The sequence below is a fragment of the Hypanus sabinus genome, chromosome 1, assembly GCF_030144855.1.
Source record: "Hypanus sabinus isolate sHypSab1 chromosome 1, sHypSab1.hap1, whole genome shotgun sequence".
In the NCBI taxonomy this organism is placed as follows: Eukaryota; Metazoa; Chordata; class Chondrichthyes; order Myliobatiformes; family Dasyatidae; genus Hypanus; species Hypanus sabinus.
In genome coordinates, this window is record NC_082706.1 from 138960409 (window position 1) to 138977791 (window position 17383).

The window sequence follows — 17383 nt, forward strand, 5'->3', positions numbered from 1 at the left end:
TTCCGGCAGTCTATTCCATAAACTCACCACTTGTGTGTTTTTTTAAAAAAAACTTATTTCTGACATCTCCTCTGTACCTACTTCCAAGCACCTTAAAACTGTGCCCTCTTGTGTTAGCTATTTCATCCCTAGGGAAAAAGCCTCTGACTATCCACAAAATCAATGTTTGGATGAGCCTGGACTTCGTTTTTTAGGGTGTCTATTATCTCTTCCAGCCTAGTTTCTCTGACCTAATTGGCTCCTAGGATTGAGCAGTTCTTGGGTTTCAAATCCTGAGATTCCCCCACCACCTCATATGGAACCTAGAAGGCATTTAGATCCGCAAGGACAAGGCAAAAGCATCTATTTCCTTGCTGTATTACTGTGGCTCTTAAGGTGGTACACCGTGAGTCTTTGAAAGATGCTAGCTGTCGGGGGACTTTTAAGTTGTGAGATATCTCTTGATTGTCAGAGATACTGAAAAAAAGATTAAAATTTTTAACTTAAAGCATTACGGTAATTAAAAATATTAAGGTTCTAAAAGTGGTGTATCTGGCCTGTCTGGTACTAAGTCCCTGGTCCAGCAATGGAGCACTTGGCCTCTAGCACATCTTGGACTCTGTGTTTTGAGGTTCTGGAATGGCTATATTTCAGCCAGCAAGATTTGGCCCAGCGCAGTTAAAAACAGTTGGTGTTAAAAAGCCAAGCAACGTTTGTGGTGAAAAAGTTAATGTTTAAGATCATTACACCTTCAGAACAGTGGATAATGATCTGGTTAGCCTAAAAACGATTGTGGTGTGACAGCAGTGGGAATGAGAGATATTTGAAGGGAAATTGGGAGAAATTGAAGGACATTTTGAAGAGTGGAAGCTGTGAAGATCTAAGTGACATGCAGTGTTAATTCATTGGTTCTTTGGAAGTTGGTTTCACGATGGAAATAAAGCATCCACATCTTCCGTGATGTGGTTCATTTTATTCAAATTAATATTCTTTAAAAAACTATACTGCATTGAACCGGTATCTGGTCATCTTTAACTTTGCCTCTGAGAAAAAACTGAATAGTGTTTAAATACTGCTTAGTGATTAATGTTAATTGCTGCACAAGTCCATATTTAAATGAAATTTTTGTCTTAGTACTGTGAGTCAGAATGATTAATTTAACATTGATGCATGGGTTACTTAAAATTTAAAAATTATTTTTGGCACTTTGGTGCATATTTGTTTTCTTTTAAATCCGAACATATAAGTATTTTGAATTTGAAGTGTTGAATGTTGTCGTAATGTGAAAGTCACATTTCTTTTTAAAATCTTAACGTGAAAGGAAATGGCAGCAGCCTCGGTTTTTCTGCAACCTGGAGCACAGCGGCAATATCCCACCCATTATATGGAAACAGCAATTCAAACATACAAGGACCTGTGCAAGTATGTCACTCTTCAACACAATTGGGAATTGACATGTAATGAAGTGAGATTACTGTGATTTTCTAATCAATTTCAGTATCTTGCATTAAATGTTCTGAAATTATACAAACTAATACTAGATTAGAAGTCAGTTTTGGTGTCTGCTCAACTAAGTACTTAAGAACATAAGAACTAGGAGCAGGAGTAGTTCATTTGGCCCATTGAGCCTGCTCCGCCATTCAATAAGATCATAGTAGATCTATACAACTATGGACTCAGTTCCACCTGCCTGTTTTTCCCCATAGATTCTCCCTCTGCCATTCGAGAATCTGTGTCTTAAATATATTTAATGAGGTAGTCCCTACTGCTGTTTTGGGCAGAGAATTCCACAGATTGGCTTCTCTATGGGGCAAAAGAAGTTTCTCATCTCTGTCCTAAGTTTATTCTCCTTAATCTAGATGCTATACACCTATTTCTAGTCTCAAATAGTCATGCAAAGATGTTTTGGAACAGAATTACAAAACATAAGAACAGTGACATTCAAAGAAGTGGGATATCTGTTGAAATAGTACACAGAATGCTGGGAATGGTTAGAAAGGTGGTGCAGTATGTGTGGAGGAGGAAGAGTTAATTTTTCTTATTGGTCTTTATATGAAACTTTCACAGCATTTCTGTGACTGGGGTTTTGTTTCTGTGGTGGTTTCCTCTCACCCCAGAGACTTGTTAAGTTTATTGGCTGCTGAAAATTCCCCTTATTGGAGGTTGGAAAATAATCATTGGGGGTTGGTGGGCAGGTGAGAGAGTGCAATTTGTCAGACTGCAGATAAAATACGTGTAAAAATAGGACGGATGGAATTGCTTGTGTTGGAGTCAGTATAAATGCAGTGACTGAATTGATCAAATCTAACTTGGTACTTAAATTTTTCACAGGAACTTGGTACTTGCTGAGCGATGTACATTATTGAGTGCTGAAATCTTAAAAAGTCAAGCCAAATATTCAGAAGCTGCAACACTTCTCATTCGGATGACTAGTGAGGTAGGAAATGTCAAATTCCTTCCGACAGTTTCCAGTTTTGTCATAATATGAATTTTTCTCAGATCTGATACAAAATTGTTCTTTGAATATTAGGTCATGGGCACCATGCTGGTGACATACTTGCTAAAAATTTGCTTGAGATTTCTATTACAATTATGAAAGTGAGCACACTTTTTCCATTGTATTTAACATTTGTCAAAGTTGCCCTGATTTAAACAAATAAAATGTGTAATAAGTACTTGGGTTATTGGATCAGTAAATTTTATTCTTCATTCAACCATTGTGTAATAACTTAGTTTGGAAGTTCAAAGTCATCTAAAGTCACAAAATGGTATTGTTTTATTTCAATTGGTTTATTTTACTTCTGGGGCAGATTACCTGCACGAAAGAATTGTGTTTGAACTGGAGGGAACCTAATGTCCTGGTGAGAAGTTTTGCTAGTGCTTGTTGGGTGGGTTTCAACTAGTCTGGCAGGGAAATGGGACTCAAGATGAGAAAGTTGAGGCAATATAGTTAAAGTAAGTCCAGCAGGCAGGACAGAGAGTGAGGAAGGCCTGATAGGCTAAATGCATTAATTTTGATGCATGAAGCCTGACAGGTGAAGGAGCTGAACTCAGGGCGTGGGAAGGTATTATAGCTGTTACACAAAGAGAGCGGACGGGTGGAGAGGCTCAATTTTCTGGGGCACTGGTGATAGAGGTGGAGGTAAGAGAGGAGGAGGAGTTGCATTTTTGATCATGGAGAACATGGCACTGCTTAAGGGATATGCTGGGAGTTTGCAGATGACAGTTATTGGTATGGATAATGAGGTATAAAATTAAACATGATATATCAACTGTGAAAGTGAGCAAACATGGCAGATGGAGTTTCAATTCAAGTGTTGGAACAATGCATTTTGGGAAGTTAAACCAGGGCAGGATATACAATGAATGGAGAATGATGTAGTTGTATGTTCCAGTATATCATAATGGACAACAGATGGCACTGGTGAAGCACAGTGACTACTTGTCCATAACAAATACAACTACTAACAATTTTGTTAATCACACCTTTTCTGGTAAACATTCACTGCAATCAATAGCCAGTAATTTCCCTTTCAGAGCTGAGCTTTTGAACTGCCTGTACAACCTGGCAATTTTGTGATGTGAACAGAAGTCTTGAAGATGTGCAGGATGGTTGCAGTGTGGCTTGTATGGGCCCAGTGGAAGCAGTGGAACCTGGGCCCAAGAACATGGAATGAGCCTATGTTTAGCCATTGCTAGAGGGGTCTCTGTGTGGCAGAACTGAGGTGAGGCAGAGTTGAGGTCGCAGGGCCTGGGCCCAAGGGTGAGGAAAGACCCAAGGTTTAATTTAAGCACCAAGCCAAATTGGAAAGTCCAGTTATGTGCCAAATCGAGGTGGCGGGACCTGGGTCTGAGAGAGTATCGATGCAGCAGAGCCCAGGTCTGAGAATGAGGAATGACGTAAAGCCTGTGATTTAAGCATGGGTCAGATTGAAAAGGTCAGGGTGTCCGGGCCACCGGCAAGGAACGTGCTGGTGTTCAGCTTGCTTTTCTGCAGGGTTTACTCACTCTGCATGGCCTGCAACTAATAAGCTCTTGGACCGGCTGCAGTGATGACTGGCTTTATGGCTGTGGTCTCACTTTCATGAATTTTCATTTATTTGCATGATTTGTTTTTTTTTTCCTGCACATTGGTTTGACAGTCTTTTTTCATGGATTTTATTGGGTTTCTTTATTTTGTGTCTGCCTCTGAGGAGACGAATATCAAAGTTGTGTATAATATGCATTCTTTGATATTTAAAATGTACTTTGAACTTGGTACTGCTTCAGAATCATGCACTTAAATTCTAACATAAGCAATGAAGCAATTGCAGTGATTGAAGATTTTTATCTGATGTTCACATGAAAATATCTAATGTTTTATTTCTTAGGAAAACTAATTGAACACTTGTACCTTCACAGGTGGGGATTGTGTTCCTGCTAGTATCTGAAGCAACACAAGAAGTTCATATCACTAGTGTGTTCAGTAATCTTGGGCCTTTCCAACTAATGACCACTAAGTGTTTTAGAGTACAACTTTGCAAGGGTAGTTAAGATTCAAACTTCAATTGGCTGCAGAAGTATAAACTGTGCCCAAGTGCTTTCTTTTTGTTGGAGTCATGGAGAAATACAGCCCTGATTTGGTAAACTGTGTCGATTATCAACCTCCCATTTTTCCGGGTTTCACAGGAATTCCTTTGACTCAATAATTGGGTGTCCACGAAGGCTGTCCGTATTATTTTAGCCCTAATTTTAACATTTGTCATTGTATCATCTTTATTACATTTAAATATTTGTATTTAACTGACCCAGTAGTTGCTTGAATTCACGGGGGTCAAAGCCATATTGTCAACTTAAGGGTTTGGATTTTGATTCAGCACAAGGAAATTTTTGCAATCCTATATCAGATAGCTGAGGGTACTGAGTGGATTGACCTGCTCACTCAGTCAGTGAGTCTGGCTGGCACCCACTTTTCCCACGCACGCTTCTTCTCTCATCATGGATGTTTCTGCAATTCTCCCCCACACATTTCCATCTTAAAAACTGTTTAGGTTACCAATACTTCTCAGAAAATGAGTCCTGTCATAGCCTGAATTGCCCCTGTCATATTCTGGACTGCCTATCTAGATGATATTGAGGACAGTTCTTGAATATATTAATTTGACTTTGAGCAGTGGTATTAAATTTTTGCAGTGATATGGGGCTCCAATGTCTTTTGTAAATATAGGATTCTGACCTTCGAAGTGCGATATTACTAGAACAAGCTGCTCACTGTTTTATCAACATGCGATCTCCGATGGTGCGGAAGTTTGCTTTTCATATGATTCTGGCTGGACATCGGTTTGGTAAAGCAGATCAGGTAAACATCCCATTGAAATGTGCAATTAACAGATCTTTTGAGAAAACTAATATGTCAATGCATTAAGTTAAATCTGCTTTGTCTATGCTCTGTCAGCCCTTTGTCAATTTCTTCAGTTTCCAGGTTTTGAGTTGGTTGAATTTTTGGTAGACTGTTTAAATTATGATCCAGGTGAATTGTTGGAGTATAGGTCTCAGACTTATTTTCTTTACCATTTTCCTGATTGCTTACAAGATTCAAATTAAGGATGAATGTAGTTTGTACAGAAGCCTTTGACCATTATAAATTTGATATTACTTATCTAAATTTTGAGTATAAAATTTTGTTCTGTTCAGATTGTTCACATAGCTCTTGGGGCTGGTTCTTTCAAATTGTTAGATTAATCTCAGAATGGGATTGTTGGTGTTTAAAATAGACATTTCTTTTATTGAGGGAGGGGTCTGAATTTTGGAGTTCTGTTTCAATAGGGCTTTTGATGTTCAGTTATTGTGGTTCGGTAGAACTTTTCAGGCACCAAAGGAATTAGGGTTATAAAGGGAAAATGTAGCAGCACATCCACAGTAAATGGCAGAGCAGATTACTCTGGATCCAGTGTAGGTTCTAGCACTTTTCTCTTTGAACAATCTGCTCACTGCAGGGAATTAAACCACAGGTTTCTGAACTGCAAGTGGAAACCCACTTTGGAGGTGTTTGATGAAGTCTGAAACATACAAGTATAACACGTTTTTTCCCCCCATCTTTATAATAAGGAGAACAGAGTCAGAGAGGGACAAAGTAAATTTGCGACTCCCTCTGGAATGGATCCAAGGAGGAACTACCAGTGAAGCTGGGTTTGTAGTCATTGTGATCCATCTGCACAAGTGTCACTGTACTATGTCACAGTAGCATAGTCTTAGTGGTTCAATTCCTGCTCCTGCCCTTAAGGAGTTTGTAAGTTCTTGCTGTGACTGCGTGTGCAATCTCCAGTAGGTCCAGTTTCCTCCACTTAAACACGCTGAAGGAGCCAGCTACTTTTGACAATCACATTAACATCAATGAATATGTGGCATCTGTGATTCTCTATATAGAGAAGTGCATTGAGGACATCATTGTTATTAAGTACATCTCTGTGAGAGCAAATCAAAAGCTGCAGTTGACAGTAGAGGTCTGGGCACTGCTGAGACATCAGGATGCTGCATTCAGATTCAAGAAATAAAACTGCTCTTGGGTCAGTAAGAGAAATGCTTTCCCACACCATCAGAAAGGCAAAACAGGATTATTCAGAGAGAATATACAGCCGTCTTTGTGACACCAGTGACACGAGACACGTGTAGCAGGGCATTCAGACCATAACAGACAGTATCAACGACAGTGAAGCCTCTTTCCTGATGGGCTGAATTTCTTTCACGCACAGAGCAGTGTACCAGCAAGGAAGGACCCCCTCCGCCTGGTCAGGTGCTGAGGGACTGCATAGTCCAGACATCTTCAATATCTATCTGGAAGGGTCCCCAGACTATTCAAGGCAGCCACCATCATTTCAGTGCCCCAGAATGCAACAATAGCTTTAATGACTATTGTTCAGTAGTAGTGACCTAATCAATAATAAAGTACTTTGAAAGGCTGGTTATGGCTCACATTAAATCCTATCTTCCTGCTACATTGGACCTTTTCCAGTTTGCTTATCAGTCAGATTGTTCCACTGGTGCCATAGCTCCCTCTACCTTCCACTCTGTCCTGTCCCAACTGGAAAATGATGCCTCATCCACCAGGATATGATTGATCAGCTTCAGCTAAGTGTCGTAATACAATCATCCCTCAGAAGCTGGTGCGTAAGCTGTCTCTGTTGGGTCTCAACACCTCTCTCTGTAATTGGATCTTGGTCTTCTTAATAGAAAGCCTACAGTTAGTCAGTTTTGGCAGCAACATCTCTATTTTCATCATGCAGCTGACACACGACAGCACTGCTGGATCCAGTGCCGACCAAGTCATCGAGTTTGCAGATGACAGCGGTGGTTGGCCTCATCAACAATGATGACAAGATGATGTACAGAGTGGAGGTATAACGGCTGCTAGAATGGTGTGAGCACAGCAACTTGAGTCACAATATGGACAAGATTAAAGAGATGATTGTGGACTTTAGGAAGGTGCGGGGTGACCACTTCTCACTGCACATAAACGGTTCCTCCATGAACAGAGTTGGGAGAACTAAGTTTCTGGGAGTATGCCTAATGGATGATCTCCGCAGTCCCTCACACCACTTCTTTATTCAAGAAAGCACAGCAGAGGCTTCCTGAGGAGATTGAGGCAAAAGAGGCTCCCTCACCTTCTGCAACCCCCACCCTGCATCCATTGTAACCTATTTTTACAGGCATAACATTGCGAGTACCCTGATCAGCAATATCACCATCTGCTGTCAGGACTGCTGGGCATCTGACCAAAAGATCCTACAAAGGATTGTGAGGGCTGCTGAGAAGATCGTCAGGGTCTCTCTTCCACCTATCAGAGATATTTATCATGAATGCTGCATACTTAGTGCCTTTAGAATTGTCAGTGATCCCTCCCATCCAACTAACAATCTATTTGTACTTGGTTGTGTGGCCAAGTGGTTAAGGCATTGAGCTAGTGATCTGAAGGTCATGAGTCCGAGCCCCAGCCAAGGCAGTGTGTTGTGTCCTTGAGCAAGGCACTTAATCACACACTGCTCCAGTCCACCCAGCTGAAAATGAGTACCAGCAAAATGCTGGGGGTTAACCTCGTGATAAGCTGGCGTCCTATCTGGGGAGGAATATCAGTCACTTCACTCCACGGAGACTGGCATAAGCACTGGTCTGATATGCCTATAAGGCTCGGGACAGACTTTAACTTTTTATACGTACTTGGGTAACCAGAAAATTGCTGTAGAAGAGAGGAGAGGCTAGGCAAGCCTTAGAGTGAAAAAAGTGACTGAGTATGAGGGGTATAATGTGGATGCACAGTCTTTTCCCAGGGAAAAGAATTCAAATATGCAAAGCAGTTTATAAGGCGAAAGAGAAATGATTTAAAAGAGATCTGAATGGCAACTTAATGCAAAGGCAGATGGATATATGGAATGAGCCGCCAGAGGAAGTGTTTGAGGGTCTAATGAAAACCTGTAAAAGGCATTTGGACAGGGACATGGATAGGAAAGGCTTAGAGGGATATTGGATGAGGTTAGATAGACATCTTGGTCAACATGAATGAGTTGGACTAAAGGGCTCATCAGTGCATTCAGCATAAAAAGTATAGGACCATTGCGCCTTCCTCAGTCAGTATGGGTTCTTTTAAATGATTAACTAAAATCCTTGCTGTAATGAAATCCGAAGTCTTTGATTGTCACTGCTTTCTCAGTCCTACAAATCTCTGGATTGTTTTCATTACAGCGAAAGCATGCCTTGCGGTGCTACAGTCAAGCCATGCAAGTTTACAAAGGAAAAGGATGGAGTCTGGCAGAGGATCATATCAACTTCACAATTGGTCGTCAGTCTTTCACTCTGAGGCAGCTGGACAATGCAGTGTCAGCCTTTAGGCATATTCTGATCAATGACAGCAAGCAGACAGCAGCTCAGCAGGAGGCTTTCCTTCGGGAGTACCTTTATGTTTATAAGGTAAGAGAAATCAGGAAGTAATGAATCCTAGTATTGGTTGACTTCAGTGGCAGAAAATAATAGGTGTAATCCTTTTAAAATTCTATAACAGCGTTTGATGTTGAAGATGAGTATTACTTCAAATGTTAATGGAAGTAATTCTATTGCTATCATAGTAATTACTGAGGCTGCAATAACTGTTTTTGCTCTGTACATTAAACTTAATGGGAAGCACCTTTACAGGTACCTGTATTTTTTGTATTTTGATTCACAAATTGTAAACCCCAAGAAAGTATTCATCAATATATTAAAAAAAAGCAAATCGAGTCGTTGGCTTATTCTGTATTTGGAACTTTTCCTCTGCCTTTCCTTAGTTTTAATTGTGGTTGCCAGTGATAAGAAGAAATACATAAACCTGAATGTAGTATATAGCCGTGGGCCTCTTTTTCCAGTATCTTGTCTGTTTTGATTCCTGTGTCACTGAAGTTTCATCCCTGGTTCTCTGTGCACCACTAGTCTTCCTTTCTCCCTGCTCCTTCACTGCACTGAAACAAAGACTAAATGCACAAATATCTCTGTTTGTGAATTAGGTCTTCCTGCAATACGCGAAGCAAGTTATTTGACATTACTTTATGTATTGAGTTCAAGGCAGATGGTAATGGTTTTCCTCAGAGTAGGTAGTCCAAAGCTAGGGAGTGACAGTCGAGGATGGGAGGGGAAGTATTTAAATGGATCTTAGGGGCAGCTTTTTCCATCAGGGTGGTGAGTATGTGGAATGAGCCTCCAGACAAAGTGGTTGAAGCAGGTACAATAATATCACTGAAGAAGTATTTGGATAAGTTTATGTTGGGATGGGACTTAAAGGAATATGGGCTGAATACAGGAAATTGGGACTAGCTGGTAAGGCAGCAGGGTCATTAGGACTCATTCAGATGAAGTGACTGCATTCATGCAGTGTCACTCTCTGACTCTAAGATTAGTCAGGAAGTTGTGCTACTGCTTTATGGATATCTGGTTAGTATTGTATTTGGTTTTGGTTAACCCATTAGAGGGAGAGGGTGCAGAAGAAATTTCCCTCAATGTTGCCTGGGTTAGAGGAAGTGTCCTTTTCTCTGGAACAGCAGTAGTTTATTGGTCACTTAATAGAATTTTTTTAAGAATATCATAGACAGCTGGAATCCTTTTCCCAGGGTTGAAATGATTCATATTAAAGGATGTGCATTTAAGGTGAGAGGGGTGAGGTTCAAAAGAGGTGTGTGGAACAATTTATTTTGTACACAGTAGTGGGTGCCTGGGATCAACTGCCACTATTAGTGGTGGAGACAGATACAATAGCATTTAAGAAGTTCTTAGATAGGCTCATGAATATACAGAAAATTATGAAATATGGCTCGTGTGCGGGCACAAGATATTAGTTTGGTATCAGTTAACAAGGTCAGCACCGTATTGTGGCTGTGTCATACTGGTCTATGTATCTCGTTCTGTAAAATAACAACTGCTTTTATCCCCTGTACACGTTTAGAGATTGCAGTTTTGGTTCATTTTAACTTCTGATCCACTGAATGGATTCTTTTGTTTCTGTGACATTTTACTTTCAAATAAGATGGATATGGGTATAGGTTTTTTTCAAATTGGATGCATCTTGGCCTCCATCCAAGCTACGTCTTGATGCAGACCTGACTTCAGATGCTTAGATCTGGAATAACAATCAATCTTCTGGAAGAACTCAGTGAATCAGTCAGCATCAGTGAGGAAAGGAATTGTTGAGGCTTCAAGTTGGAAACCCTACATCAGGACTGTAGGGCTCAGATGCAGAGTTTTGATCTGAAAGATTGACAGTTCCTTCCCTTGCACAGATGCTGATTGACTCGCTGAGTTCTTCCAGCAAATTGTTAAATCTTGATGGAACTCCTTGCAGTGTTTAGCATGGAAAAAGAAAGACCCAGCTGGGTTATTTGCACAGCCATGTTCCTCATTAAGGTTTATAAGCTTGTACAGTGGCATACAAGATGCAGTTCATGTCAAGAAAGGTGAGGCTGAAGTTCGTAACTTAAGTCAACAGTTATCTTTCAGGAACTGAACTTATTTTTACATTTTCTAATGGAGGATTTTTCCTGAATCACTGACTAGGTGACTGAGTCCTCTGAATAGGTGAATTGTTTAGTTGGAAAGTGAACAGAGTTATGGAAGGAAAGAATTTGGAGTAGCGATGAGCAGCTGGGTGGACCCTCCATGTGTGTTCAAGGAGTGTTCATTTCCAAAGTTATCAATCTCTCTGACATCCAAGTTTGTTAGTTCAGTGTAGACTTTGCTGAAATGGAAATGTGTTTATAGTTGTATTAAAACTCTTGCTGTTCCAGACATATTTCTAATTCAAATGTGAAGTGAAATCATGAGTGCTTAATCCTTTCATTTGGGTTGAACACTAGAGCACTTGAACACTAGGCAGCAGAAGCAAGCCTCTAGTGCACAAGCCTGCTCCACTCCTCAATTGGATCCTGACTGATTTGACTGCAATCTAAATCACCTATTTCCACTTAACTTCAGTAACCTCTCAAACTCTTTCTCATCAATAATCTGATTACTTTTCTCTTAAAAATATTCAGACTTCCACTGCATTTTAAAGGATTTCAGCCCTCAGAAAGCACTCTGCCCTATCTCTGTCTCAGATGGGGAACTCTTGTTTTTAAACCGTGACCTCCCCTAATTCTAGATACATCCACAAAAGGATAGAAACTTGGATCCATTGGTGGGGACCCCTCAGAATCTTAAATGTTTCAATGAATTCCCTTCTTACAGTAGAATAGTAGAGTACAGGAACAGGCCGTTCAGCTCACTGTGTCTGTGCTGACTATGATTCCAATGTAAACTCATTGGATCTGCCTGCACATGGTTGTATCCTACTGTTCTGTCTGTTCCTGTATTTGTCAACATGCCTCTTAAACATTGGTCATGCTAATGTCAGCAAAGTCAACCACCTTTCTTAGCAGTCCACTCCAGAAACTATCACTGTGTAACAAAACTGGCCTTACAACAAATCTTGAAATGCTCCCATTCCTCACCCTAAATCTGTGCTGTGTAGTGTTTTGCATTTCCATGCTGAGAAAAATGCTATGATTATCTGTTCTCTGCTGCCTGTTGTATCTGTCTACACAAGGTCCACAGCCTTTTATGCTTTAGTGGTTCAGTTAATTGTATAGATGTTTCTTAAATGTACTGCTGCCTTCTCCACCTCTTAACTTCCACATGTTATTGTGTGGAGAAATTTCCCCCACTGATCCCCTCTGAAATCCCTACATCCAACCTTAAACCAATGCTTTCTCATTTTGGACAATAATACCTTGGTAAAAAGATTTTTTTAAACTATCTGTCCTCTTAGTCCCTCTCAGAATTTTGTACCTCTGTCAGATGAGCCACCTCCACTCCAGGACTCAGCCTGTCCAGTCTCTTTATTATGTTCCAATTCAGGCAACATGCTATTAAGTCTCATCTGCACTGCCTCCAGTGCTAATATGTCTTTTCTATAATGTGGTCACTCAAACTGCATGCAGTAGTCCAGGGATGGTGTAAGCAATGTTTCATAAAGTTGGAACATGATGTTGCAGCTCTTTTTAAAAAAAAAAAAAAAAATTCTGTTCAGCAATCAGTGAAGCCCAGAGTGCCATGTGCACTTTCTTACTAACTTTCAAGAATCTATGGACATGCCTCTATGTCCCTTTGTCCTCATCCCCTCCCCCATTGACAATGAGCACACATGATTCCTAATTTTGAATGTTTAAGAACTATTGATCCAGAATTCTTTTTGCTTATTCATTTGTGGATCAGTGTAGGGTAAAATAGGTTAGATCAATGCAGAGCTCTTCAACTCCCAATAAAATTAGCCACTGTTGCAAATTAAGAAGCAAAGGATAAAATTGATAACCTAGGGTTGGGATCAAGGAGTGAAGATCTATTTGAATATTGCTGAAATTGTAATAATTTAAAATATTAGTAACTAAAGAAATCAATCTTTTCCTATTTTAGAATGTGAGTCAGTTCTCACCAGAAGGACCATTACCCCAACTTCCCTTGCCCTACATTAAGAGCTCAGCAACACGGGTGTTTTTTGGACACGACAGGCGCCCTTCAGAAGGTTGGTTGTTTTTGTTTTGAAGTCTGCTGGTTATATTTAAAAAGAGCGTTTCAGCAGAGTTTTAGTTTACTGGTTGGCTGTGGGCAATGAAGGTATTTTTGCACATCTGTTGTTGCCTTAAGTTTATAACTGCCTAGCTAATCACCATATCCAGAGTCATTGCAACTGGAGTAAGAATGGCAGTATGTAAGCCAGGCTGAGGAAGAAGAGATGGGTTCCTTCTCTGAAAGAAGTGTACCAGTCAGGCTTTTTAAGACAATTTAACGATTATGAAGTTTATCTTTTGAAAATTTTCAAATTGCTGTTCTACCTGTTTAATGTATTAAGTCGCAAGGTCTTCGCAATTTTTGGGTAGTAAGCTTAACAATGAGAGTTAAGGTTTTAAATGTAATTCCATTTTTGTGGAGAGCAGATATTGCTCAATTTGTGCTTAAAATCAATTTACCAGTCTGGGTTTAACGTGCCTGTTCATGAAGTGGCTATTAATATGAAATCTAGATTGATTTTTTTTTTACTTTGTAGATCTTTTGCATATATTCTGCTTATATCTTCCAAAACTATTAGATTGAAATATCAAGTCCTTTTAAGTCACCAGGATAGATAAAGTGAGAGACCAGATAATATTTCAATTATGTGAAAATCTGCAGATGCTGGAAATCCAAGCTGCACACAAATGCTGGAGGAACTCACCAGGCCAGAGTTCATCTATGGAAAAGAGTAAACAGTCAACATTTAGAGCTTAAGACCCTTCATCAGGGCTGGGGCAGAAAGATGAGAAGTTAGAGTGGGGGGGAGGAAGATGGTAGATGATGGGTGAAACTGGGAGAGGGGTAAAGTGAGAGCTGGGAAGCTGGGAAGAGATAAGGGGCAGGAGAAGGGGGATTCTGAAAGATGAGGATAGAAGCCTATGGAAGAAAAGAGGGAGGACCACCACACAGAGGTGATGGGCAGATGAGGAGATAGGCTGAGAGAGGGAAATGGGAATGGAGAATGGGGCAATTTCAGGAAGTTTGAGAAATCTGTGTTCATGCTGTCAAGTTTGAGGCTACCCACATGGAATATAAGGTATTGCTCCTCCAACCTGGGTGTGGCCTCATTGCGGCAGTAGGGGCGGCCATGAACTGACATGTCAGAATGGGAAGTAGAATTGAAGTGGGTGACCAACGGGAGATCGCACCTTTTCTGGTGGATGGAGCGTAGGTGCTTGGCAAAGTGATCTCCAAATCTATTTTGGGTCTCCCCAATATACAGGAGGCCATACTGGGAGCACTGGATACTGTAGATGACGCCAACAGACTGGTGAAGTGTTGCCTCACCTGGAAGGACTGTTTGGGACTGAATGATAGGGAGGTGGTGTAGGGGCAGGTGTGGCACTTGTTCCGCTTGCAAGGATAAGTACCAGGAGGGAGATCAGTGGGGATTGATGAAAAGGCAAGGGAGTTGCGTGGGGAGTGATTCCTGTGGAAAGTTGGGGGAGGTTTGAGAAATGTATGCTCAGTGGTGGGATCCCTTTGTTAATGGCAGAATCTGCAGAGAGTTATGTGTTGGCCGTGGAGGGTACTGGGGTGGTAGATCAGGACGAGAGGAACCCTGTTCCTGGTGGGCTGTTGGGAGGATGGGGTGAGGGCAGACGTTTGAGAAATGGAAGAGATGTGGGGGGAGGGCAGAGTTGATGGAGGAGGAAGGAAAGTCCCTTTCTTTGAAGAAGGACATCTCATTAATTCTGGAATGAAAACTCATTCTGAGTGTGGATGTGGTGAAGATAAAGAAACTGAGAGAAGGAAGTTATATTTTTGCAAGTGACAGGGTGGGAAGAGGTATAGTCCAGGGAGCTATGAGAATCAGTGGGTTATATTTCATTTCTGTACATACTCAGCATTTTGGCTAAGGCTGTAAAAGTACACAGCTAATTTTGCCCCAGTGTTCAACAATAATAGTGGAGATAGGCTAGATGGTAACTAGGGAGTGAATAGGTCTTGAGAGACAATGTACTTGCTTGAATGCTTGGAATAAGGACAATGTTTTAAATACCTCACCTATATTTGCCATGGAGAAAGTTATAGAAACTAGAACTCAGAGCAGATGTCCAGAAACAGATCAACATTACAAAAGAGGTGATTTTGAGATGCATAAGGGTGACTAAATCACTGAAACCTAACTGTACTCCAAGGTTGTGAGAAACGAAGGAAGAAATTGCTGGGACCCTGACGGATGTTTGTATTTGCCTTAGCCGGAGTACTGGAGGACCAGAGGATGTATTATGTTGTACCTGTATTTAAGAAAGTCATGAAGGACAAGCCAGGATCTGCAGGCAAAAGAATCTAGTATGGGGAGTGCTGTACTTTTTCCCATGAAAATGGTGATACAGGTAGATAAGGTGGTGAAGAAGGCGTATGACACACTTGCCTTCGTTGGATGTCCTAATTCTTGAGTACAAAAGCTGATATGTTATGTTACAGCTATACAAGTTGTTGGTGACAACACACTTCAGAATATTGTGACATGTTTTCCATACAGTGTGATGGATTTGTGCATTGAGCTGCCAGAGGAATAATTAGAGGCAGGCATATGGACTAGTTCATGGATAGGAAAGGTTAAGAGGTTTTTTGAGGCAAATGGGACTAGCTCAAGTAGGCATCATGGTTGGTATGGATGACTTGGGCCAACAAGTCTATTTAACAGGTGCTGATAATTATATATAACATTTTGTTTCACTTCCCGTTAGGAGAAAAGCAAGCAGCCACCCATGTCAGCTTGGACCAGGAATATGAACGAGAAGCTTCCCAGCAATGGAAAGAGCTTGAGGAGCGGGTTGTAACTGTGGTGAACAAAGGAATAATCCCTCAGAATTTTCAGCACACTCAGTATTGTCTCAACAGCCAGACTGACAACTTGCGCCTTCCTGTGGCTGTGGTAAAAGGTAAGTCTGTTCACATAATTAGTCCTCGAAGGAAACTGCTGGTATACTGACTGTAAAACTCTTAGCCAATTAATGTAAGCTTTAAATTATTAATCTCTCTGATTTGCTGCTTACTACTGTCTTTCAATCAATAGTTTTAATCTTGTCTTAAATTTTTATAGTTGTGCTCCAATTATGCCTCGTTCATCACCTTATCTACCTATATGCTAACTTTGGGTTAAGGTTTTATACTTTTATTGCTTTCTTAAATTACTGTAAACTTTTGTGGCTACTTTTGTTTAATGTTACTTAGAATTTATTATTTCCCTTCAAAATAGCCTGTTTTTTGCATCCTGCTGAAGTGATTTTAGAGTTTAGTCCAGTGCGACACACTGTAGTGTTTTGTCATTCTTACTATCTTTCTGTTATTGTTTCTAGAACCAGTTACAGTTGAAGTAGTGTTCAAAAATCCTTTGAAGGTCCCTCTGTTGTTGAGTGATCTGTCGTTGTTGTGGAAATTTAACTTTAGAGACTTTACTAAAGATTCAGAGGAAGATATAAGAGAGTCGATCAACAATGAGAAAGATTTACATCCAAAGGTAATGATGTGTTTTTGGAATAATTGGTGTTGAGCTAATTGTTACGATGTTCTGTAATTATTGGACTAGTTTGAAAACTAACTATTTTCATTGCCAATTTTCAATGGCTATTCCACTCTTTAATTGTTTAATTCATTGTCTACATACCAAAGTGACAGGTTTAATGTGTTTCAGCCAATTTATTTCATCTCTTTTGCCACAGCTTGAACTGCCAAAGTTTCCTTTTATTCTATGGAAATAGCTTCTGCCCATTCTTCACTATTGACATGGTTTAATGGCATAAGAGAAATTATAAATAGAAACAAATCTGCTATAAATCCAGGAAATACTCAAAATTCAGCAGGTCTGGTAGGATCTGTAGAAGCGAAACATTTTGGGTCTGGGATTACAGATCAGTAGCAACTAAGTCAGAACAAAAATCACTGAATGCAAGTCACCACAGATGCTCTAAACTTCACTCATGCAACCCAAACTCAACCATTCAGAAATAGCTTCTTCCCCCTCTGTCCCCCTCATTATATTTTGCACTATTTTTGTAATTCACAGCAATTTTATTTTTTGCAATATACTGCAATCACAAAATAACACATTTCATGGTATACAGTTGGCCCTCCTTATCCACGAATTCAACCAACCGTGAATTGTGAAAACCCGGAAGTGCTCTTCCAGCATTTGCTGTTTGAGCATGTACAGACTTTTTTCTTGTCATTATTCCCTAAACAATGCAGTATAACAACTATTTTACATAGCATTTACATTGTATTAGGTATTATAAGTAATCTAGAGATGATATAAAGTATACAGGAGGATGTGCATGGGTTATCGTGGATCAGGATCGAAAAAAATCGCAAGTTC

General features: G+C 40.3%; 1 protein-coding gene across 5 annotated transcripts in view; it reads left to right on the plus strand.

The window, feature by feature from the left end:
• The window catches only part of trappc8 (trafficking protein particle complex subunit 8), a 167772-nt gene that overhangs the window by 94785 nt on the left and 55604 nt on the right, over nucleotides 1-17383 (plus strand). For all 5 annotated transcript variants that reach the window (XM_059977137.1, XM_059977153.1, XM_059977162.1 and 2 more), the window contains 7 exons: nucleotides 1301-1401; nucleotides 2311-2416; nucleotides 5186-5317; nucleotides 8695-8919; nucleotides 12922-13030; nucleotides 15756-15950; nucleotides 16368-16528. In XM_059977137.1, coding sequence (XP_059833120.1) covers nucleotides 1301-1401; nucleotides 2311-2416; nucleotides 5186-5317; nucleotides 8695-8919; nucleotides 12922-13030; nucleotides 15756-15950; nucleotides 16368-16528 — 1029 coding nt within the window. The remainder of the gene's footprint in view (nucleotides 1-1300; nucleotides 1402-2310; nucleotides 2417-5185; nucleotides 5318-8694; nucleotides 8920-12921; nucleotides 13031-15755; nucleotides 15951-16367; nucleotides 16529-17383) is intronic.